Source organism: Chiloscyllium plagiosum, chromosome 3 (genome assembly GCF_004010195.1).
Source record: "Chiloscyllium plagiosum isolate BGI_BamShark_2017 chromosome 3, ASM401019v2, whole genome shotgun sequence".
Taxonomy (NCBI): domain Eukaryota; kingdom Metazoa; phylum Chordata; class Chondrichthyes; order Orectolobiformes; family Hemiscylliidae; genus Chiloscyllium; species Chiloscyllium plagiosum.
This window is the reverse complement of record NC_057712.1, coordinates 63,447,959-63,472,615: the sequence shown is the minus strand read 5'-3', so window position 1 is coordinate 63,472,615 and position 24,657 is coordinate 63,447,959. Positions and strand designations below refer to the sequence as shown.

At 39.3% G+C, this 24,657-nt stretch overlaps 1 protein-coding gene and 1 long non-coding RNA gene across 4 annotated transcripts in view; one reads left to right on the top strand and one right to left on the bottom strand.

The window, feature by feature from the left end:
• Nucleotides 1-237: 237 nt before the first annotated feature.
• LOC122544213 lies at nucleotides 238-2,887 on the bottom strand. Its single transcript, XR_006310297.1, has 3 exons — nucleotides 2,802-2,887; nucleotides 2,093-2,219; nucleotides 238-643 (listed from the first exon to the last, which is right to left on the bottom strand). It is a non-coding gene; the product is annotated as an uncharacterized LOC122544213 (long non-coding RNA).
• Nucleotides 2,888-2,944: 57 nt separating this feature from the next.
• Nucleotides 2,945-24,657, top strand: part of moxd1 (monooxygenase, DBH-like 1) — an 88,311-nt gene continuing 66,598 nt past the window's right edge. The window contains exons 1-2 of one of the 3 annotated variants that reach the window (XM_043683260.1): nucleotides 2,945-3,569; nucleotides 14,255-14,404. In XM_043683260.1, coding sequence (XP_043539195.1) covers nucleotides 3,279-3,569; nucleotides 14,255-14,404 — 441 coding nt within the window. In that variant the 5' untranslated portion in view covers nucleotides 2,945-3,278. The remainder of the gene's footprint in view (nucleotides 3,570-14,254; nucleotides 14,405-24,657) is intronic. The other 2 variants (XM_043683269.1, XM_043683278.1) reach the window with 2 other exon arrangements.

Here is a 24,657-nt window from a genome sequence, read left to right as displayed (position 1 = left end):
CATCATTCAGATTATGATTGACAACTTTAAACCAAAACAGGTGGATGGAGTTGTAACACTTAATACATCATACAATTGTATTTATCAATGCCTGTTTTTGAAATGTTTGACCTTGTCTTAACAGTTTTTTTTGGGTGAAGCAGGTTTCCAGATTTTCACAACTCTTTCTATTAACCCTATCGCTTTCTGGCATCACCCATGAATAGTCCAAACCTAATTTTAATTTTGTATCTTTTTATTCTGGCATCTCTCACAGGAAGAAATAGTTTCTATTTACAGTCATTGTAAGTACTTAAATTAAATCATCCCAAGAATGAAACTCTACACATTTATTGATGTAACACAGTTTGCTACTTGCCAGTGACGAAACATGCGTTGATAGTTCAGAATTGGTCATTCTTTGTAGCATGGACTTGTTCTCCAAAGCATTTGACAACTTTGGTTTTACAATCAGCATGAAGAAAACTTAAGTAAGTACCAGTTTTACTGAAGAGTCTATCTTGAGCTCATGATTTCAGTCCATGATCTGAATTTATCAGCAGTGGATAATTTCACTTATCTCAGCAGCCCGCACTTTCGCGCTGTCCATGTAGATGAATTGCAGAATTGTCAAAAAAAGTGAATTGAATATTCAGACATGAATCTGGAATAAAGAAGAACAAGTCTGCCTTACAAACAAAGTCTCTGGAGCAATAATCCTGTCCACTCTGCTCTATGCATTTGAAATGTGGGTGTTGTATCATCAGCATACCAAGAAGCTCTCCCCCTCTCGCTTCAGCTGCCTTGCAATGCTTCTGCAGGTCTTATGACAGAACAAAACACCAGAGACTGCAGTGCTCACCTGAGCTGGAATGGCAAGTATCCACAGCATATTGAGACAATCACAACTGGCCATGCAACCAGAATGGCTGACGCTTACTCGCAAAAGTGAATGTTTGAGGGTTTGAGCCAGGATGCACTCTCATGATGGTCATAGGACGCACTACAAGGGCTCTCTCAAGACTTCAAATTAGGAGTTTTGATATTGCCTTCATATCCAGGACAAATACATCCAGGAATGCTGAAACTACTGCAAGAGAAAAAGCAAGTGCAGGAGCAAATTACTGCAGATGCTGGAATCTGTAATGATAACAAAAATTGCTGGCAATCACAGCGGATCAAACAGCATCCATGAAGAGTCCGGTGAAGAGTCATTCAGACTCAACCCGTTAGCTTTTTTGCTCTCTCCACGGATGCTGCCTGACCCACTGTGAATTCCAGCAATTTTATTTTCAAAAACTAATGCAGACTCCTTTCACAAACAAGCAGAGGGCATTCTGAGCTGGTAATTCATTTAAAGTGTGAAGGTTAAATGCATGTGGTATTCTAATATACTTCTGGCCAAATCTTCTTGATACATATTGACCTTGGACACCTTTGTACCAACTGGAACCCTACCAAACACCACAGTTGATGAGTATAGTTATCTTCACTACAGAGAGGCAAGAAAAAAAAAGTCAGCCCTTAAATCTGCTATGCTGAAGTCATTCCTGAAGAAGGGCCTGTGCCCGAAACGTCGAATCTCCTGTTCCCTGGATGCTGCCTGACCTACTGTGCTGTTCCAGCAATAAAGTTTCAACTTTGATCTCCAGCATCTGCAGACCTCACTTTCTCCCTGAAGGAAACATACTTAAAGTCTGTAAAACCTTTTCACTTAATTTAAGTCTTTCAGCCTTCGTATCATTCTGATGAATAATTGCTGCAGTTGCTCTAATGCTATATCATAAATTAAGAATCCTTATTAATTACATTAATACTCTTTTAAGTAGTTCCTGTGATCATGAGAAGCAAAGACTTAACAAGAAAAAAATTAAAAATACAGAAGTCATATATTCAGAGTAAGGGAGGCAGAGAAGACCCTAAAACATAACTTGGTCTTTCACCCCTAACTTCCTTCAATGGATTTTGATATTCAGTAAATACCAATGACTTTACAATTCCATTCAGTGTTCTAGACTAGTAAGCGTTATTGGTGGTAGCTGTTTTGGTGAATTGTTAGCCCTGAGAAAGGAGACATTGGGCTTTATTGAGTGAATTGATCATTTATACTTACAGCAGCTGTTGGTGCATAGAGAAGTTATTGTTTGTATGCACAGAGATGTCAGCTTTTCCAAATGTCAATGGAAGTTCTGAATAAAATGAGGAGCAAGTAATAGGCTCAGAGTCACCAGAGCGGAAAGCTGTTCAAAAGAGTGAATATCAAGCACTAAGGATCTTTTTTTTTAATAAAGACATAAATTATTAATACGATTTTTAACTACTTTGGACTACTTTCATGATCAATACCATTAACATCTTTAAGGTAGAAAACATTCAGAGCAATTAATCTACAATTATTTTGAAATTTTAAGGATTGATAGAAATATATGATACACTGATTTCAGCTCATATAACATCAGACCCTGGTTTGGATTGGTCTGATGGCCAAAAATTACAAACGATTATATTTCCTGCCAGCTTGACTGCACCTAGTTAATCTTAAGCATTTAACTACCTTCTGTGCGATTGTTGTTTGTATACTTTTCTGTGAGAGGGTAACTGTAACTGGTAGTCACATAGCCTCAAACGGTGGGTGGCTATTTAACTCCCACCCACATCCCCTTCATTGCAATGATCTTTCATTAAATGCTAGTTTTGATTGCACAGTGGGAGGTATTTGCCTCACGGGCAGTTCTTTACCTCAAACGGAGAGTATCTCTGTACCTGCTTGCTTTACCCTATGGTCTTCCCTGGCAGGGTAGCTGTATAATTCCAAATCGTACCTGCTCAGTGGGGGTGAGATTTTCCTTTCAATGCCACTCTTTCTCCTTCCAAAGACATTGATGCAACTGCTAGTCTTGCCCCCTCAGTTGGGAGGATATTTAACTGCCATGTTAGTCATGCCCCCTATCTGCAGTGTGAGCATGCCCGAGCCTATCCTGATGGATGTGACAAGTGATTCACTGGGTTGGGCTTTGCCTCCACTCAGATTCACTTTCTTCCATGAGAATGCTGTCGAATTCCGGTCACGCACGGCCAGCCAGTGGACTCGCTCTCTCCCTCTCCCTCTCTCTCTGTTTCGACAAATTGATCAATCCGTCTAAAAGCTTCCCGTGTGCAGACGAGAGTTTCACATCTGTCGATGCAACTGCTCCTGTTGGTATTTAAAGGAACATTGAGCGGCGCGAAAGCATTTTATCGGGGGAGAAGCACGAGAAGAGGGTTTATTATCTTTGTCAATTGAAAGAAGCGAAGGGAGAATGCGGCTGGGCTCTCTGCTGTCCTGGTGTTGGGTGCTCAGGCTGTTGGTGTTGAAGAAGAGTCCGGCTTCAGCCGCTGGTACCCGGAGAAGGGAAACTTTCAGTCACCACGCCGTGCTGGACGAGAACGGCAAATACCACTTAAGGTGGAAGCTTGAGAACACGGTCATCACCTTCGAGGTGGAAGTTGAAACCAGGGGCTATGTTGGACTCGGACTTTCTCCAACGGGATCAATGGCTCAGTCGGACATGGTCATTGGAGGAGTTGCGAATGGACGCCCCTATCTGAAGGTAAGAAAGCATCCAGGTAACCACCCATCTGGACACCTTGCCCTGACCGAATCCACAGATTAACATAAAATGATCAATAAATATGTGACACAAATCCGAACTTCTATCAGTTGGATTTGTACAAGAGCCAGTACGCTGCTATCTGCTGACTATCTACAGTGAAAAATCGACTTCGAGTTGGCTGATTGGTGAGCCGGATGAGCTGATGATAACTTAAAAATCAAGAGATCAGATATTTTAAGAAATTGCATCTCACCAATAATCTAATTAAGAACTTTTTTAATTCTGGCCCACTCCTCCACAGAGTTTCACGTGTTAAGAAGTTCAGTGTAATGATCTTGTAAACTTGCCATTTTTATTTGAGTTATTGGAGAAAAAGACTTTTATTGACTTTATGATTTAAGAGCTTGAGAACAGAAGAAATCCAAGCAATTAAACATATCTCTGAATTTTCCAGATTTAAAGCATGCTCAATGGTTTAAAAATATATATATATTATTCCACAAATCATGCTGAATGACATTTTACATTCAAAAGACACAATCAAGTCTTGGTAGTTGCAATTCAATTCAGCAGGTAGAGTGAAGAACTTCAGCGATATCACTTAATGGCCTTGCCAGCTTTCAAAGATTTTACAAAATGGCTATTGGTAATAAACATATTTGTAAAACAAGTTTGCCCATCTTTATTCAGTTCAGGCTATGGATGAGGAGGTTAGTTTGCCTGTCAATGTTGTGTGATGTTACAATATCAAATCAGAATGTCTCCATGTGTTTCACAAGGTGTTGGAGAGCAGTGATTATTTGTGTAAAGATGCACTGATGTAATTGCATTTTGAAGCTGTTTATGAACTGTCATTGAAACCTGGATTATATCTGTCTGATTTACACATTCCAAGAAAAGCGAATTATTTTGGCTGATTATTTTGGAGTCCAAGAGATTGGTTTTGATGACTTAGCATGTAGTTTATTGGCTATGATTTGTCTGGAAAATATGAATACAAATCCATCTCCTGATTTGCAAGGAGATCTGAAGGAAAAGTTGAGTATTTGAGTCAGGCAGAGTTTGGTGGTGGGAGATTAACTGGGACAAGAGGAGAGGAAAGGAAGAGGAGAGCACATTTATCCTGGGAAATTGCCCTGTTCAAGGAAGAGGAGGACCTGAATTTTGGTTTGAGGATGTTTCCTCTTCAGTCAGAGAGGTTAGTGATAGTAGTAGTGGGGACTTGGGGTGTGGGGGGGAGGCAGGTCTGGATGAGTGCAGGCAGTTAAATCTCCTACAATTGATATTGGGTCAGGATCCAGATGCCATCTTGCCCACTTCCAGCATTCATTGGGATGAGTTCAAGGCCAGCAGAGAATTGATGTACATCTGTTGGGAAACGTTTTAGGACAAAAAGCTAAATGAATCCCTTTAAAGCTGTATTCAGACTGTTATGAATCAATGCCCAAGCTTTACCATCTCTCCAGGTTAGAGGAGATGAATGCACAGCAAGAAATTGCTAATGACTTAAAACTTGCTGAACAACAGTTTAAAGCGGCAGGCCTATGGTTAGGTAACATCAAAGAGTAGTCCTGAAAGAAGTGGTTCGTTTATCCTGAATTCACTGATCACTTCTGAATCAGCAACTTTCCCCGGTGACTTTCAAGTGGTGTAGTGTCTATTGTGCTCAATCTCTCAACCTCTTGCCTGCAAGACCTCCATACAACTGACAAATTCTGAACTTGCGGTGGGCTGGTGTTCTGAGGAAGTGGAACAGCCTAAGCCAACTCAGCAGCCTCTGCAAAAGGAGCAACAAGTCAATAGCCACTGCCTTCTCAACAGCAACACTGGGGATGGGATGTGGGTGGGCATCCGTGGTGCTGGTGGTTGGGGGATGAGAGGTGCACATTTACGGGACATCGGAACCAAAAAGAGAGCTTCATCTTTCAGGAGGCTCTGCCTTCACCACAGATAAAGGCTGAGTTGCATCTACATGTCTGAGCAAAGTGCCTCAGAAAGTTTGGATTCTGCAGTCTTCTCAAAGAAAGATCATTACGCAAGAGGAGCAGGTGGCTGAATTTTGCCCATGGCTGTGAACTCCTAAGTTGTTTGCAATGTAACTGGATGATGATGCCAACACTCTGCCAAAGAGACTTGGCAAAGCTCATACATTTATTAATCAAATGGGTTTCAAAACAACAAATGGTCCCCCACCATTCCAGCAGGGATAGATGAGTCCACTCAATGAATCTGGTTGAACAGAGGGACGAGGGAAATGTATAATCATTCTAAGTAGTGTGAAGCTGGTGCTTAAATGTTGCTCATTTTCCTGTCAACAAATTATACTTCTGAGTGCATAGAGCTATTGAGCAGGTGGGGTGCTGCAGTAAAGTTCAGAGACAAATCAAAAGTTGAAATACTAATTAACAGCAGGAAATGATGCTCATTTTAGGGTGGGGAGAAGCTATTACCACTGTTGGCCAATATGACAAGCATTTGTCCTTTTTAATGCATTCAAATTGGCTGACAAATTGCAAATTTAAAATCTGATTTGAGTTCCTGAAGATGTTTTTTTCTTGGAAGGCATTAATGGCTGCTCACTGTAATGGAGCCACCAACGCACTCTGTCATTACCAGATCTTTCTGGTCCTGGTTCCCTCAGCCACACCCCTCCCCCACTGCCCCCCAAAAAACCTATCCCTTCTCTTTGAGACACCAGACTTGTCAGTACTTTGAAGAAGAACAAGGCTGTGCTGGCCAATAAAAACTAAGGTAATGCCACCACAGAGGCACCATCTCTTGATTTGAGAGAGAGAGAGAGAGAGACACCAACCTGAGGCAAGGGGAAAGGTTGAGAAGGGAAGACCTTCATGGTAACCTCAGCCATTGTGGGAATTGAAGTTTACTGTGCATCACGAACTAGCCATCCAGCCTACTGTGCTAACCACTCCTATTGCTTTCATTGGCCTGACAGCTCTTGGTATGGGCAATGGATGGATGGTTGGATGGTGACCACATAATTGCCTAACTCAGAGTCCTACCACCTGCCAGAGCAGATTATTTTGTATTTTTTGTTCTCGGTGAACTTTAACTTTGGCTGGATTTTCCAGCCAACGTTTGTAAAATATACACTTTTTTTCTTATTTTAATGTAAGAGAAATGAAGCATAGAACTCAGAATCATGCTTTGAATATGGATTCCACTTATAGTGTACCTCAACAAGGATACTTCAGACTTTTCATTGCATAGCTTCATTTCTTTTGGTGGAGTTATTACACTCAACATGTAAACTGTGCTATAATAAAAAAACCCAACAGTGAAGATTTTGAAAGTTTGTTACAAATAACACCTGATACATAAAATAACATATATGTTTTCAGTGAAAAATTAATACTGATGACCCATTCAAATTATGGTCCAGATAACAGATTGAAACTACTTGGTTGCCATGATTGGTGCTTGACAAAGATGGATAGATTTAGAATTACGTTTTATTATCATGTGTGCTCAAGTACAGGGATACAAGAGTACAGTGAAACGTTTATGAAGTCACCATTCTTGCACCAAAGGTACAAAAAGGTACCTAGGTATAAAATCTTAGGTATAAAGAAATAAAGTTACAAGTTCAACATTACAGTACTACTTAAGTGCTTAGTTATGCTGGCCTCACAATCCCCACAAGGGCTTGATCTCCTTCACGCTGGCCTCCTCTACCACAATGGGGTTTCTTTCCCCGTGCTGGTTCAATATCGCCCATAGATGCTGCGGGACCTCTCTTGCCACCATGCGGGCTTAATCTCTTTCATGCAGCACAAAATCACTCTCCACAGAAAGTAAGTAGATTAAAGAAAGAAAAAAGGAGCAGGGAAAGAAGAAAGAAAAGTACAAGCAGTAGGAGCAGATGAGCTCTAGGCATGAGCCCGCATGCTGAAATTGCCTGATGTGTTTATCACCTGTTGTAGAAGTTTCACCTCAGATGACTCACAAGCTCAGAAAGTCTTAACTTGTTGAAACAAACCGCAAGATAATAGAGAGCCACTGGGGTCTCATGGTTCAGGACTATTTGGGAGTAAAGCAGAGATTGATTACGGTTTAGAATTGGGAATTACTATTTAAGATGGGGCTGTGCCTTTGATCATGCATACTAGGATTTATTAATAAAGTATTGAGTAGTATGGAAGTTCTCCCAGAGAAAGTATAGAAGCATTACAAAACTTTAGAGGCGAAAATCCAAATAGCTGGCACTCGGGCACTTTGCAAAAGAACATTTTGCTTTTTTATAAGTTAATCCGTAATGTGCAGTCAATAGTAACAGAAATTTAGTAATAACTGTGGCAAGAAACTAATTTATCTCAATGTGCTATGAAGTGCAATGTAATTCAATGGAGGATGCCAGCATTGAGTGCCAGTGGGGACATTGAGATTTCAAAGCAACTAATCTCATTAAGTAAGTGGATTGATAGGTAAATTTTAAATTTTAAAGGGTGAAATAAGAAATGCAATATGCATATGAGGGACAATCTGAAAGCATTTTTAAAGATTTTTCATGATATTTAATATATTTTAAAGTTATTTAACAACTCTAATTATAATGGAGACATCTAACAACATGCCATTTTCTTTATTTTTTTGAACCAGATTGATGTTTAGCTGTAATTATTAGTGAAATTTCCATTTAAAAAAAAACATATATTCCATTGAACAAGGCATACTCTTTCATAATAATAGGAGTAAAAAGGGAAGTTTCCACCATGCCAATTGATCTCACTGATCGCCATAATGCAACTGGAGATTGGCAGGCGTGGGGGAAGTTTAAATCAAACATTGTGTGAATGACAGACCATGGTTTTAGAATTTCTATGGTGGTCTAGATTTGTATTACATTTTAACGTGCATTTTGATTCAGAAAGATAATGTCAACAGTTCAGTATCACACCATATTTTATAACATCTTTGAACCACCTAGACATGGTTAATTGTGTTTAAACTGCTATATGAATAAGTTGTTGCTTGTCATAGTTCCCCATCACAAACCCCTCAACATCTGAGGCATTGTCTTTTTATGTTAGTAAAACTTCCCAAGCCACTTCACAGGAGCACAATCAATCAGTATGTCTCACTGAGTCACATATTGGACGTAAGCCAAAGATTCAGTCCAAGAATTAGATTTTAAGGATGGTTTGAAAGGAGGAAGGAGAAGTTTAAAAGATGGAGAGATTTAAGAAGTGAATTCTAGAACCTGAGTCCTAAGCAATGAAGGTATGACTGCTAGCAGCAGGTTCTTTGTTCAGAGGCCAAAATTTGAGAAGTGTAGATATCTCAGATGTTTGTGTGGCTAGAGGAGATTAGAGTGACAAATTGGTAGGTGGATGGTGAGGCTGTAAAAACTGCTAAGGAACAAGTTAGAAAAGGAGTAGTAATTGTTTGAAATTTTAACTATTTCAGTATGTTCTGTTTCTTTCAATTGTACAATTATCTGATATGTTGTATGAAACAACAGTATTTTCCTAGAAACATTAGATATAATTGAAGTGCACCCTTGGCGGATTGTCTGGGAGCACAATGCCAGAGAATCAGAAGGAAAGGTGACAGGTCAGGTGTCTGTTCTGTTGCCTCCCTGACTCTTTGCAACCTATTTGGTAGGGGAAATTTAAAGTCTGCCTTTCTGTCTGGGGACCAATTGATGCCTGTAGGAGGCAATTAAATGCCAATCAAGAGGCTCATTTCCACTGCTGGTAAAATACCAGCAGTGGGTTGGCACTAAGCCATGTAAGAAGGCTGATCAATGAAAGCAGGCAGTGGGTTTGCTGGACAGCAGGGCCCTGCTGACTGGGTGCTTTGTGAAGCCAAAGAAGACCCCTCTGACAGCAAGGGTCCCCATCCTTTGAAAGTCGCCTCTCTTTCCTCAATGGATCTCTGGGTATCTGTTATGCATAGAATTGTGTCTGGGCTTCCAGAGATGCCCAAGGTGGAGTTGCACCTGGCTTTCTGACCCACGTTCAGAGCTATTACTGCAGCCATTAAAGTCAGTCCATTATTTGTAAAGGCTCTTCATGTATTATGTCCATCTGACTACCCTGACAAAACTTTAAAAACTGTCATATTACCACATCATTTTTGTATTTAGAGACAAGATTGTTCTTTTAAAAAAGTGTGTGGAATTTGCATAGTTTGCTGTTCTGAATGGAAAGACATTTTCTGAGCAAAACTTTAAAAAGGAATCCATATTCAGTTCTGCAGGTAAAACACAAAGTGCAGAATTGGGCAGTCTGCACAAATATATAGGTGTTAATGAACTTGCAATACTGATTTTCAGAGACAGTTCTGAATTGTGGTTGTTAAAGACTGGCAATAGATTGGGAGCAAATCTGAAATGTTTTCGATGTGTTTAACTGCCACTTAGTTAAAATAAGTGACATCAGACAAAATCTTAACCATTTTCATATAAAGATGTCTTCTTCTTACAACCAAATTAAGGCCACATCTCCCTCGTGATGATACAGCTTAATTTAACCAGGCAGCCCATATTTATAATTAGTAACATATGTAAATTATAAAAGTACTGGTTACTCATAAATATTGATCAAATGCAATGTTTTTGATCACTGAAAACTTTCAAGATAAAGTAGCTAAGAGTTAACATTGATTCTTAGTATGTGTATGTAAAATAGTGAAGTACATAATATACAGTAGGCAGTCATAAATATTGATCAAAAAGGAGGAATGTGGAATGATTCCCAAGTAGTAATATGGTCAGATTGAAAGAAATAAAGCATAAAAAGAAAGGTTAGGAATTTAAAACCTAAAGGAAAACAAATACTTATATTCTATGTCTCACATAGAAGAAGGTCTAATTTCAACCTTGAGTTGAAAAATGGTTCTTTTGTATAAACTTCGAAAATTTCAGATGGTGGCCAAAATACATTTGTGTTGGTCAAGCTAGAATCTTTTTAATTGCAATGTCTTTTTTAATGATTGTCCCAATGAACAAAATTGCATTTGCATGAAAACAAAATCATAAAATAATGTACTCCATGGAAAAGTCAAACTTCATTGATAGATGCAAGTATAAATTATCTGTTAGAATATAAATGTATTTTTTTTCTTGAGTATTGACATTTACAAACAAAAGACAATTGTCATTTAAGGAGTTGTTTGGAAAACAGCTTTTAGAAGAACAGAGCCAAATATATAATAAATTCATCCATCTACTATTTCCTGCTTTGGTTTTAGGACATTTTTGCCTTTGACATATATATGTGTATAGGAATGTGGTGAACCAACTAGCAGACAGCTAAAATCATCCCAGAGCTAAGCATTTCAACGATAGAAATGACTTTTTAAAATATATATATATATTATATATAGGTGGCATACACATTCCCACCAAACAAAACAGTAAAGTGTGAAGCCTGCACCCCAAAACACACACATCAGGCAAAATTGTTTGTTCAGAGTATTTTGGGAAGATTTGTAGCTCAGGTTGTGAAGGAGATTGTTGACTTTCTCGCTGAGCTGGTAAGTTTATTCACAGGCGTATCGTTGCCATTCTAGGTAACACCACCAGTGCACCTCTAGTGAAGCATTGGCGTTCTGTCCCGCTTGCTATTTATATGTCTGGATCTACTGGTGTTAGTGTTTGTGTCATTTCCAGTTTTGCTGTTGGATCTGTTTCTTAGTGGTTGGTGGATGGGGTCCATGTTGAGGTCCCAATACCAACACACTAAGAAACAGAACCAGCAACAAAACTGGAAATGACACCACCAACACCAGTAGACCCAGACATATAAATAGCAAAACGGGTCAGAACTTCAATGCTTCAGCAGAAGTGCACTGATGGTGTTACCTAAAATGGTGGCAAAATGTCTGCGAACAAACTTACTAGCTCAGCGAGCAAGTCAGCAACCTTAAACTTGTTTGTTTCATTAAAAAAAATTGTTTACAAAACACAATAGATTTTTGGCATCAATTGCATGGTCAGCTTTTGTTGCCTGTCGTTAGGTTCCCCTGAGAGGGTAGTGGTTGTGAGCTGACACCTTGAATTTTTGTTGTTTACCTGGTATACATACAACAACTGAACGGAGTTCCAGTCCAGGTTCTGAAGGTACTGTGATATTGCTCCAAGTTACGGAATTCTTATCTAGGAGCAGTAAGGCTTGGAGGGGAACTTGAAGATGATAGCGTTTTGCTGCTGTTATCCATCTTGGTGGTAGAGGTTGCAAGTACTGTTGAAAAAGTTCTATTGAAAAAGCTTGGGATGTTTGTGCACTAAACACCAATGCAACAATGAGTCAGTGGTGGATAGAATGGTTCAAGATGGTGGTTGGCGTCCTGACAAAGCAGATTGCTTTGGCGCAGATGGTATTGAGGTGCCTGTGTCGATCGAGGCAGGTGGAGAGTAGAATTTTTCATCATATCTCTTAAGCCTTTGTAAACGAGGACAGGCTCCATGGTACCAGAACATGAGTTACTCACTGCAGAATTCTCAGCTTCTTTCCTGTTTTTGTAGCCACAGTACTTATGTGGCTAATTCTGTTCAGTTTCTGGTCAATTTGTGCTTCCAGAATGTTGAATGATGAGGATTCAGTCATTGAGTATCGAAGGACTTGCTTGGGTCCTTTCTTGTTAGAGGTAGCTAATTTTTGACAGTTGTGCAGCAGAATGTTTAATGTAATTTATCAGCGCAAACCTAACTGTTGTCCAGCATTTGTACATAGAGACTACTTCATTTTCAATGCGATTAAGTGCCAAATGCAATGTTGTGCAATCAGCAGTGCATATTGTATCTGAGAACTCTGTTTTTCACAAATGTAGTTCTTACATTAACCAGCATAATTATAATCACATTACGGAATTCTTATCTAGGAGCAGTATTTGATGCACAAATTGAGTTTTACGTCTTTCTGCTCTCAAACTAACAGTTATGGTGTTGGCCTTTGTCAGGGAAGTTGTGGATCTGATAAGGGACTCTGACATAGGTGCAATTCCACTCTGACTAGATTTCTGGACTGTTTTGTAACAAATGAACTGCATCTGGGATCTCATCCCTTTTTTAAGAGTGAGTCTGCTTCTGAACTAGCATCGGGATCACTGTCCCCAGTACAGGGACAGTACTCAACTGAGGGTATGTATCAGTGGTTACAGCCCTCAATGTGAGATGAGTCAGATATGTCCAGCCAAGGGAATGAAGATAGTTTGTGATGGCACTGGGGGTGTGAGTTGCTGTTTGGGAACCCAATTGCAGAAACAGAGTGCTGTATTAGGAAAGTGCCGCACCTCAAACCCAGAGGGAATCTGCCAGGCTTCACTCGGTGTTGTTCCATACATGGTAGAGATTCTACTTGCCATCGGTGCAATCAGCTTGTTAATTGCTCACCAAAATGGCTCAGTTGATTTCTGAGTGAGAGGACCATCTCCCCTTTTCCTGTCCTTAATAAAATACCACAGAGGCAAATGATTGTGGGCTTGCCAAGCCACTCGTTATTCCCTCTCTCTTTCCTAATCTATCCAGCTGCTGCAATCCAATCTCCGTAAAGGGAAATGAGGTAACCTGAGAATAAGTTGATTGGGACAATAAAGTACCTCTTTAGTTCCCCTTTCAGGTGCTTTGTTTGTTCTCTATCTCCGTGTTATGCTTTTGAAATTCCCACACTGACCAACAATTCAACGGCATTTGGGTATATCCACCAATACTTACAAGAAGTTGATGCTTCAAACATTCAATCCATGATGTTCTGTCCAGTTAATCCTAATGAATAGGAACTCCTGCACAACATACCAAAGGTCATGTTGTGCAGTGGTAGTCTCCCTATCTCGAAGCCAATAGACTCTGGTTCATGTTCCATCTGCCCTGGAGCAGTGTCACAGCATGTCCAAGTAGATTAATTAAAGTAACTAACAAAAGACTAGACCCTGAAAACACTGGATAGCTTAATTATCCATGTTTTATGGCACGGTGGCTCAGTTGTTAGCACTGCTGCCTCACACTGCCAGGGACCTGGGTTCGATTCCAGTCTCGGGCGACCGTCTGTGTGGAGTTTGCACATTCCCCCCATGTCTGCATGGGTTTCCTTTGACTGCTCCAGTTTCCCCCCATAGTCCAAAGATGTGCAGGTTAGGTGAATTGGCCATGTGAAATTGCCCCATAGTGTTCAGGGATGTGTAAGTTTGGTGCATTAGTTAGGGTAAATATTGGGGGGAAGGGTATGGGTGGCTACTCTTCAAAGGGTTGGTGTTGACTTGTTGGGCCAAAGGGCTTGTTTCCACACTGTAGGGATTCAATAAAAAATAATTCTATTTGTAGAGATTCTATAAAAAAGTTCACTTGAGTTAAATTCACTTGGGTGCCATGGTAGGTAGTGACTCTGCTTCTGAACCATAAGCATTGGATTCAACTGCCACAGAACGTCTGGGTAGATGTAAACATGATAGGACCACACAGGTTGATTTAACTATTTGTGGAGTCTCCCTTTACACCTGCAGACAACAGCAAGAGTGGGTCAGCCAGATCCATGTAACAGCTGCAGCACATCAACCTCTGTGTATTGAAGTATTCCTGCATATGCATTAGCCTTTTAAGGAACTATCAGAAGAATCAGCTTACATTATTATAAAACTGCAGCATAATCAGCAATTTTTGTCCGAAATGTGAAATCTTACTGAATTAATTCTTCATACTGCAACCGTCATTTATATTTTAACAGGATTATAACACTTTGAACTTTGAGGGAAAACTGAATGAAGACCACCATCAGGATTATCGCCTTGAGTACGGCATGGAAAACAAAACTCACACGATTATTGCTTTCTCACGATATCTGAATTCATGTGATAACAAAGACAAGATTATCACGGTAACATATTTAATTCTAATTTTTATCTATCCCACCAATGGGAAATTGTTGACAAGATTTTATATCTTTTCTTGTACCAGAGATTCCCATTTAAGATAGTTGCATATGAATGAGTAGGCTGTTCTTCATCTCTAACTTCCTCCAAAATTCAAAAAGATCAATGATTGATGTGACTGAAACCTCAATTTACTTGCCTGCCTCCTCCTGATAGACTTTCAATTTTTTGCCAAACAAGATTCCAGACACATTAGCCTTAGAAATATTCAAGGACATTCATCTTGAAAAGGTGATAGAAGCAGAGTTTCAAAGTCTCACGACTCTGTTAGAATTTTTTTTTTACTTTTCTCCGTTTTGAATGAGCATTTGTTGATTTTTTTTTTAAAAAGTGACCCCTAGTTTCTTGATTCTCCCAGAACAGGAAACATCCTCTCCATATCTTTCCTGTCAGGAAATTATGTTTCAATGAAGTTGCCCCGTGTTCCTTTAAACCCCTGTGGATATAAGGCTATTTGAGTTTCCTGCAGTTACATCTGTGATAATAGCTTCTAACATTTTACTTTGACAGATATTAAGCCATCTGTCCTCCCTTTCTGAAGAATTAAATGACATTTGTTACCTTGCCATTGAATGGGACCTACCCAAATTAAGGAAGTTTTGTAAAAATGAATCAATTCTCTTATTAACCACTTAAGTAAAAAACAAAGTACTGCAAATACTGGTGATTTAGAATAAAAATAATGATCTGCAGACACTCAGCAAGTCTGTCAGCATCTGTAGGAAGAGAACAGAATTAACATTTTGAGTCTAAAATGACTCCCTTTCAGTATCTGTTCCAAAAATGCCTGCTATTGCTTCCTTCTTGACTTACCTTTAACTTAAATTACTGATTCATTTCACTCAGCTTGGTCTTCATGACCTCATAATTGCCTTATTTAATTTTAAAATGCTAGTTTCAGACTCTCTAACCGCGCTCTCTCCAACTCTCAAACAGAATGCAAAATGTGATCGTATTATGGTCGCAGCTACCTATTTACTATGAAGTTGTTAATTAATCTTACCTCATAATCATGCCAGATCTAGTATATCCTACTCTTTGGTCATGTTCAGAACTTGATATTTTGAAAACTTATTCTGAAAATATTCTATGAATACCTCATCTAGGCTTTCTTTTCCCATCTGACCTTTTCAAGTTTCTATTTCAAGATTAAAATTGTTGCTGTCCTTTTTGACAAACTCTCATTATTCCTTTTTTTAAGCTAATATCTAATATGTGGTTACTGTAAGGGGCCAGTACACCACTCCCATGCACCTTCATATCATTTTTCTATTCTTCTAAACCACTTCCTGAAGTTAGTCTTGCACTCATTCTCCTGCTTTCTCTCCCCATGTGGTGGGTTCATACTCCTAGTACAATTGCATACATTGAATAACCATTAGTATAAAGCTTTTTAGATTACTTATTACTACCAATGTAAAATCAGTGGTGCTTGAAAATCTTGTGGCATCTGTTTGTTTGTGGCTTTGTGCAGAGCTGTCTGAGATCAGTCATTTTCCTGTTCAACATTGGCAGAAGGGCGGGTTGCAGGAAAATAGTCACCTGTGTAGAGGCACATGCAAGTCTGGTAAGGGCTTGATGGTGGATGTGAAGGTTGACAGTTTGGGATCCAGGTACATAAAAGAGTGTAAAAGGGTTCCGAAAGAGGATGGAGGGTGGAATCGGGGACATGGAAGAGTGTTAAGAGCAGTGTTAGGGTTAGTGTTACCAGAGAAGTTGTGGGAATGATAAGTCATAAAATGGGGTGCCTATAGGGTGACATCGGTGCTGTCCATAAGTCTTGTCTATCTTGATTGTTGGCTTATGGAATCTTTTATAGGATTTTCAGTTTGTTGTTTTTCCAGTAAGTTACTATAGTTTAAAGATAGTGACATATGATGTTTTAGTCTAAAAGGTCAGCATCTTGCTCTGGACGGTCAAATGTTTCATCAATGAGTTGATTTGCCTGAGTCAATTAGTCAGTCAACTGTCTATATAATTTAATACAGTAGTCCCCTGCCCTGTACCTGCAGGGGATAATTTCCAAGATGCCTAAAACTGCGGATAGGAGCGAACCCACTCATTTCAATGGGAAATTTACCTCCCCAGCAGACCCCTGGTCCTGGTTCTGGAACATTCCATATAATATGTTTGGGCTGCAGTAAACTGCGGGTAGCTGAAACTGCGGAAAATAATTCCGCAGATATGGAGGTCGCCCTGTAGTAACATTTGAAAACTTAGATCCCAGACTATATGCAAGTTTGAGAAGTAACATAGTTACTTGTTAATAGATTTCTCAACACCTTTTTCAATAACAACTCTGGTCTCTGGTATTTATTGCGTGGACTACAGTAGAAAACCAGATTTTATCACCTATAACTTTTCATTATTCCTTATGACCATAAGAAATAGGAATAGCCCCTCGAGCTTACTCCACGGTTCGATAGGATCAAGGCTGATCTGACATCCCTCAAACCTACTTTCCTGTCCTTTTCCACAATCCCTGATTTCATTTACTGATGAAGAATCTATCTATCTCATCCTTAACTGGACACAAGGACTCCGCTCCCACAGCTCTCTGAGGTGAGGAGTTCCAAAGAATCTCAGCCCTCAAAGGAAATTCATCCTCAGCTCAGGCTTCATTTGGTGCCCCCTTATTCTGAGACTATGTCGCTTAATCCTAGATTCTCCCATGAGGGAAACATCTTCCCAGCATTCACCCTGTTAAGCCCCTTAAGAATCCTATATGTTTCAATGAGAACATTCCAGTGAGTAGAATCCCAACCTGTTTAATCTTTGCTCACTCATAAAACAATTCCCCTACACCAGGGATCATCCTTGTGAACCTTCTCTGAACTGTCTCCAACAAAATAATATCTTTTCTTTAATAACGGGATCAAAACTGCTCACACAACTCCGCTAAGGTCTCCTCACCACCACCTTGTATGGTTGAATGTAATAATAGTAATCCTTTCTTCTGAATGTAGTCCCAGATGAGCTTCTTTAGAATGTATAGAAGGGAGGGCCAGCTGATTCTGCAAATTCAGTCATGTCCCACAGAGCAGTAAGTACAAAAAAACCCCTCGACACTAACATGAACATGCAACAGAGTAAATACAAGGCAACATTGTTTCTTCTCCGACAAAATGAACATTCCTGACACCACTATAACCATCAATACATGTCATTTGTGGAATATGACAGTATTTAGTTTTTTGATTAAGCTGGTTCCAATAAAGGGAGTGCACTGTACTGTGAACTATTTACTGTTTAAATTTGAACAAAATAAAAGTGAGTGAGGCACAGTGTTTGAGAAGATAGGGAGTGTTAAATATGGGTGTGGGGAGGGGGCTGCCTCTGATGAGGCCAGAAGCTACAAGGTATTATCCCCAACATGAGCCCATACCATCAAAGCGGCTGCTCTTTCCAATTGGCATTTGCTTACCTCTTGTCATGGATAAAATGCCACTGCTGGCAAGCTGAGGTGTTGAGGAGCCGTTTTAAGGTGTCAATAGGCTGAAGGATGGTCTGACTGATACCGACTGACTATTATCCCTTAAAGTCTGAGATGGATGTGGAGGTGAGCAGGTAAACAGCAGGATGGCCATCTGCTGGAATTTGCAAGCTGGTGGGGAGCATAAAATCCAGCTCTATGTTTTAGAGAACACTTCTTCTTATCTAGGCAACTAAATATTATATTTTTCCCTGGATTAATTTCATTTTCTGATATGCATCTTCTTAAAAAGTGACAGAGTCCAAAAAAATTAAAATGAATATATTTTTAAAACTGCTGAATAAAATATATTTTGGAATAAACAGGATAAATGTTTGGATTTGACTTGATCTTTACCTTGATGCCAGTCTGAGGCAAAGCAATAGATCTGCATCAATTTTATTCAAGCATAACAGAAAATGATTTCTCTAGTTTTGTATCTAGTACCTACTGTGAATGTTAAATAAGTAAGTCATATAATAATCTGTAGAGAGAAAAAAATTAGTTTGTGTTGTGTTTTCTTTCAAGCATATAAAATTATCAGCGAGAGTAGGCTCACCATTGGCTGCAATGGTGATTAGCAAATGGAAGTGTTGTGCCTCTGACCTTTCTCCAAGCTAACTCAGTCAATCCATAAAGCACAAATGTAGTAAGCAGCTGACAAGTATGTCATTTATCAGGTCCAACACCTGCAAAACCTTTTTCCTGGAAGATTCACAGCAAAATAATGGGACAATATAAAGTATTTTTGGAATACAGGATTTCCCAGAGTTCAGCTTATTACTAGGCCTCATCTGGCTATCTGGCCTACAAATAAAATCATGTCATTTCAGGGTGACAAGAAATTCCACTCCAGCGACATGCATACAGATGAATGCTTGTTTTCCAAGCTACAAGTTTAATAGAATTTGTATTTAAGTAAACAGATGCTTTCTCTTATTGGCACTGTTATAGATTCCTACTTGAATTTGTGACAGTTGAATGGGCGTTGTTGGTTGCTATTGGGTATTAGTTCTTTTGTACCACTAGCAATGTATGTTTAAAACCAGCTCTTCAACTATTACTTGCATGACAATGTCAGTGATAAACCCTTGTGCTGACATGTATGAGCCTGTGTCAACATAAGTGAATCAGGCAAGATAGTCTAATAAGATTTGTGCCAAGATCTTTTGATTAGAGGCAAAAAAAAAACCTGCAGATGCTGGAATCCAGAATGGACAAGCAGGAAGCTGGATGTACACAGCAGGCCAAGCAGTATCAGGAGGTGGAGAAGTCGATGTTTTGGGTGTAAGTTGTCTTGCAACTTTTGCTTTTATGCTCCCTGAACACTTTCGATCCTAAGTATATGGTCATGGCAGACTGTCTCTTGGTCCTCCTCGCATGTGGGTTTACCCCCATATCGGATGCTGCTTTGTCCTCTCATTAGTGTTTGCCATCCAGTTCTGGTTTAAAAAAAAATGGAGATTCATCTATTGTAGTTGGAGTGTTCAGCTGATTTGAATAGAAGAGCAGAAGAAAAGTAGTTGACCTGAAACATTCTGTAATTGCAGTGATAAGCTTGGAGATGGGAAGGGAACATAATTAATTAGGCAGAGTCAAGGCATTCATAAACCCTACCAAGTTCTCTGAAATATAATCAGGGAACTGAGGCTTACAGGTATACAGAGGAACCTCAATTATCTGAACAAGATGGGCGGGCACTATTTTGATCATATAATTGATTATTCAGATAATCGATTTTATCTAAACAACGGAAGCCATACTGATCTAATACTGTGCTCTACCGGAGAATTTGTTTAAATCTATAATTTTAATGAGTCTGCCATATTTGCAGTCTACAAGTTACAGGTTAAAATGATAACAACTAAACCCTTACAATGAAATCCCAGCATTAAACAAGGTCCTGAACAGCTTCTACAATCGCAAGACTGTTTACAGTATCAGTTTCCAGGAACTCTGTCTCACGATAGAAAGACAGAAGCTCTGCCTTGCGCATGCATTTACAGCCTTTTTTGTTTAATGAACAGCCTGGTAAAAGTGCCTGGAATACTGTAAAACACTTACTTTTGTAAAGGGCTGTGTAACAACCTTTACCTAAAAAAACATCCATTCGCTGATGCTTGAGCTGCTTGTGTTTCTGTGTTTTTGCCACCATTTTCACATGTTCTTCAGTACAGGTAAATTGAATCTTTGTTGTAATGCTTTTGTGAACCTTGAAATCTTCTTCGGATAATCGAGATTCGGATAACCAAAGTTCCCCTGTGTTCCTAATGATCCTAAAGGGCTGCTGGGATTAACCCAGCTCCAGCTTCATACCCTTTTTTCATCAGCATGCATGACAGATGGAAATAGGTGGGTGACCTATTATTTCTTGGAACTGGGTGAGGGAGACCTTGGGAATGGGAGGACAGTCCTTTGACCATAGGCCATTCAGTGCCTGATAAAGAGACAGAACATTCGGCGTGTGGTCTTAGAACATTTTAGTTAGTGGCAATCTGTTGCTCTTTCCCAGTAACCCTGAACATTGGATGACTATTTAAATAGAAATAATGCCCTCTTGAAGGATTCAGTTGAATCTATCTCCATCATATTTCAGGGTAGTTCATTCCAGACCCATACTACTCACTGGTGGGGAAAAAAAAAGTTTTTTTTTTCTCACCTTACATTTGGTTCTTTTACAAAAACCTTTTAATCTGTGCCCTCTGGTTCTTGGTCCATTTATGAGTGAGAACAGTTTCTCCTTATTTGTTCTGTCCAAGCCTCAAGATTTTGAAAACCTACATTAAATCTCCTCTTAGCCGTTTCCTTGTAGATGAAAACTGCCCCAACCACTCTTGTAAAGCTCTTCTGCACTCTCTTCACTGCATTCACATCCTTCCCATGGTATTGTGTCTAGAACCATACATAGTGCTCTAGCTAAGGTCTAATCTGTAGGTTCATAGTAACTTTCCTGCTCTTGCATTCTGTGCCCCTGTTAGTAAAGCCTATGCCCTATTTTTTGAAGTCTAGATTACTATATGCTTTATTAACAGCTCTCTCTACCTGTCCTGACAGCTTCAACCACTTGCATACAAAAGCACCCAAGTTTCTTTGCTCCCGCACACTCTTTAAAGTAGAACTCTTTATTTTATATTGTCTATTTATGTTCTTTGCAATAAAGTGCATGACTTCACACTTCTCCATATTGAACTTTACCTGCCACCTATCCATCCATTCCATTAATTTGTCAATGTCCTTTTTGAAGTTCTATACTGTCCACCTCAAAGTTTGCAGTTCTATCAAGTTTTGCATTTTCTGCAAACTTTGAATTTATCTTTCTGCTCACCAAGATCTAAATCATTTATATTTATTGGATTTAGACTGGGAGGCAAGAGGCATGACATTTTTTAAAAATATTTTTCATTTGTCTTTATGTGGCAGATACTGCCAAGACCATGGTGAGAGAGAAGCATTATGGATACAAAATTAAGCTGAGGGATAAGAAACAATATATTGGCAATGAATATTTTTTGGGTTGGAGTAACATTTGTAGTGGATAATTTATATACACATTTACTTATCAGGAAAAGCAAGGAGCCCAATATCAACCCATGGGGAACTCCATTATCTTATCCCTCTGCTAATTTTGAATCCATGTTGCTTCCTCTGTCACCATGATCTGGGGGAAGTATCTGCCACATCAATAAAGGCAGATGCAAAGTATTGGTTTCACATATCTAACCTACTTCTTGCCTCGAAGTCTCAATCCACTGTTTGTTTGTAACTGGCCCCATACCTCCCTGTACTCTCCTTTTACTACTGATGTACTTACAGATGATTTTGAGATTTATTTTTGTAAGCTGCAGGTCTTTTATCATAACCTCTCTTTACTTCTCATATCTGCACGTTCATCTCTGCTTTGAAACTTCTGTAATCAATTTGATCTTCAGTTATGTTGACTCCATGATACCTATCGTATTAATCTTTCTCTTTTAACTTAATTTCTATCCCCTTTGTCATCCAGGGAGCTCTTGATCTGTTTGTTCTACCTTTTTTCCTTTTGAGGATATATACCTTTTGCTGTTTTGAAACCATCTCTTCTTTGAAGAGAGCCCATTGTACAACTACTGTTTTCTCCCATTACCTTTCATTCTTGTCTATTTCTCCCAGTTCTGACTTTGCTCCATTGAAGACTGATTTCTGCCTGTTGATTATTCTTACTTTGGATTGACCAATGTCATTTTCTACTGTAATTCTGAACCTTATGATACAAATGATCACTGTTCCCTAACTGTTCCCTTTACAGACACTTAGAGTCATAGAGATGTACAGCATGGAAACAGACCCTTCGGTCCAACCTGTCCATGCCAACCAGATATCCCAACCCAATTTAGTCCCACCTGCCAGCACCCGGCCCATATCCCTCCAAACCCTTCCTATTCATATACCCACCCAAATGCCTCTTAAATGTTGCAATTGTACCAGCCTCCACCACATCTTCTGGTAGCTCATTCCATACACATACCACCCTCTGTGTGAAAAAGTTGCCCCTTAGGGCTCTTTTATATCTTTCCCCTCACCCTAAACCTATGCCCTCTAGTTCTGGACTCCCCGACCCCAGGGAAAAGACTTTGTCTATTTATCCTATCCATGCCCCTCATGAACCTCTATAAGGGTATATCCACAAAAGACTCCTGCACTAGCTGCCTACCTCTCTTACCCTTCCTGGAGTTAACCCATCTATGTGACTGTATTTGAGACTTTCCCCCCTTCCTATCACTGCCATCCATCACATACTGTTGCTGTTGCAAATTCCTCATCGCTTCTATCAGTCTCTCCAATCGATCCACTCGATCTGATAAGATTCCTGTCCAACAGCATTTATGGCAGATATAATCCGCAGTAACCCTTAAACTCTCTTTAAACTCCCACATCTGACAAGAAGTACATATCACTGCAAAGGCCATTTTTGCTCCTTCACAATCTACAGACCCAGAAAATAACACCGTCTTATTCCTCTACAAACACTGCCCCAGGTTAAATTAATAGCAATGGCTTATATTTTAAGTTTAATCAAGAGACTTATCTCCAAAAACATATCATCAAAAAAGAATCCACTATACTCACTACTGCAACCTTTCTCTTGGACAGACTTCAAACAACAATGAACTTATCTGATTCTGTGCTGTGAACTTCGCCCAACAGTTCCTCCAAGATTAGTTGTGAATTTCACTGTTTGTTAATTTTCCCAGATGCACTCCGATGTCCAACGATACATGAATTCAAACAGCAAAGGTGGAACTGTGCAAGTTCTTTCTCGCTCTCTCTCCTGCACTGTCCTCACCATGTGCTTCCTTTGTCTGCTCTTCTCCCTTCTAAAACTGCTGTTTGTTTTGACTTTTTTTTTCCAAAGTCCTAAAACATGCAACAGCATATAAAACAGTAATTGCTGTTCCTGGAATTCAAGGAAATCACCCCCAACACCTAAAATACCTCAAAAAAAGGAACAGCTCTTACAGCCAGAAATTTTTCTCTTCCTCCATCTTGGATTACCCAGAATTCCTTGATCAACTTGGCCACTTTGTTCTTCAGAACCAGGTCTAGCAGTTCCTTTTTTTTTGCTCAACTGGACACGTGCTACTGCAGGAAATTCTGAACATGATCGGGAATGCCTCCCCTTCACTGTTCCTTACACTACTGCTATCCCAATAGATAAAAGGGTAATGAAAGTTAACCATACAAATATTCTGATGTTGACTTCTTTTTGTAATTGCTTTACACGTTTGTTCCTCTTCATATTTCCTACTAGGTGGCAGCCTTTAAATTACATCAAGCAACCTAGTTGAATGTTTCCTCTAACCAAATTGATTCAATCCTTGGAAACTCTGAAGCTTCCTCTTTCTTAAGGATTGTAATACTGACTTCAACCAAAAATGATTAAAAAAGAAGAAACTTCATTATCCAAAGAGACCCAAAGAGTGAAAAATCTGTGGAATATTTTACCAAGTAAATGTCATGACCAGTATAGACTGATTTAAGTGGAAGTTAGATAAACACATGAGGGAGAAGAGAGGGGCAAGTCGAGGGTGTCTGATGCAGAGGCCGAGGAGGAGTTTTGTACAGAATGTAAGATTTGCAATTGAATTGTGGCCTGAATTGCCCATTTCTGAGCTATATATTGAAGGGTTTTGTCTTCACACAGTCTACACTCTTTTGACCCTTGAAGTGAAGATTTTATATTGGAATATAACAGATCGAGACAGTGACTTATTCATTTATCATTCTAAATAAAATCTTGTTGAAATTCTCAAAGTTTAATATGTTATATTTTTTTCAAGCTTGTATCAAGAACTAGCAAGTTTTATTACATTGGCAGTACTTTATCTCAGGAAAGTTCTTTGCCCATTTTATAAAAGTTACCATTCAACTGAATTCACTTCATTTCCATATGGTGTGCCCTTTTCAAGTCTTGTAATTTCTTCTGGAACTCTTTCTCGCCCCTGAAAGAGCTATATTTTACTTGTTCCATGACACTTGGTTGTCTCTATAGCACAAGAAAAGATCTTCCTGTATTCACAATTATCCAGTCTCTCTCCACTAAGAACTCTGACCTGGACAATTGAAAAAGCCATTCAATTTTAACACTGAACAATTGCTGAAAATTATCATGGAACCCACAGCTGGATGGATGAAACATTTCTCATTTATGAAGTTAAGTGATTCATTACTGACTTGGAGTATGAAAGG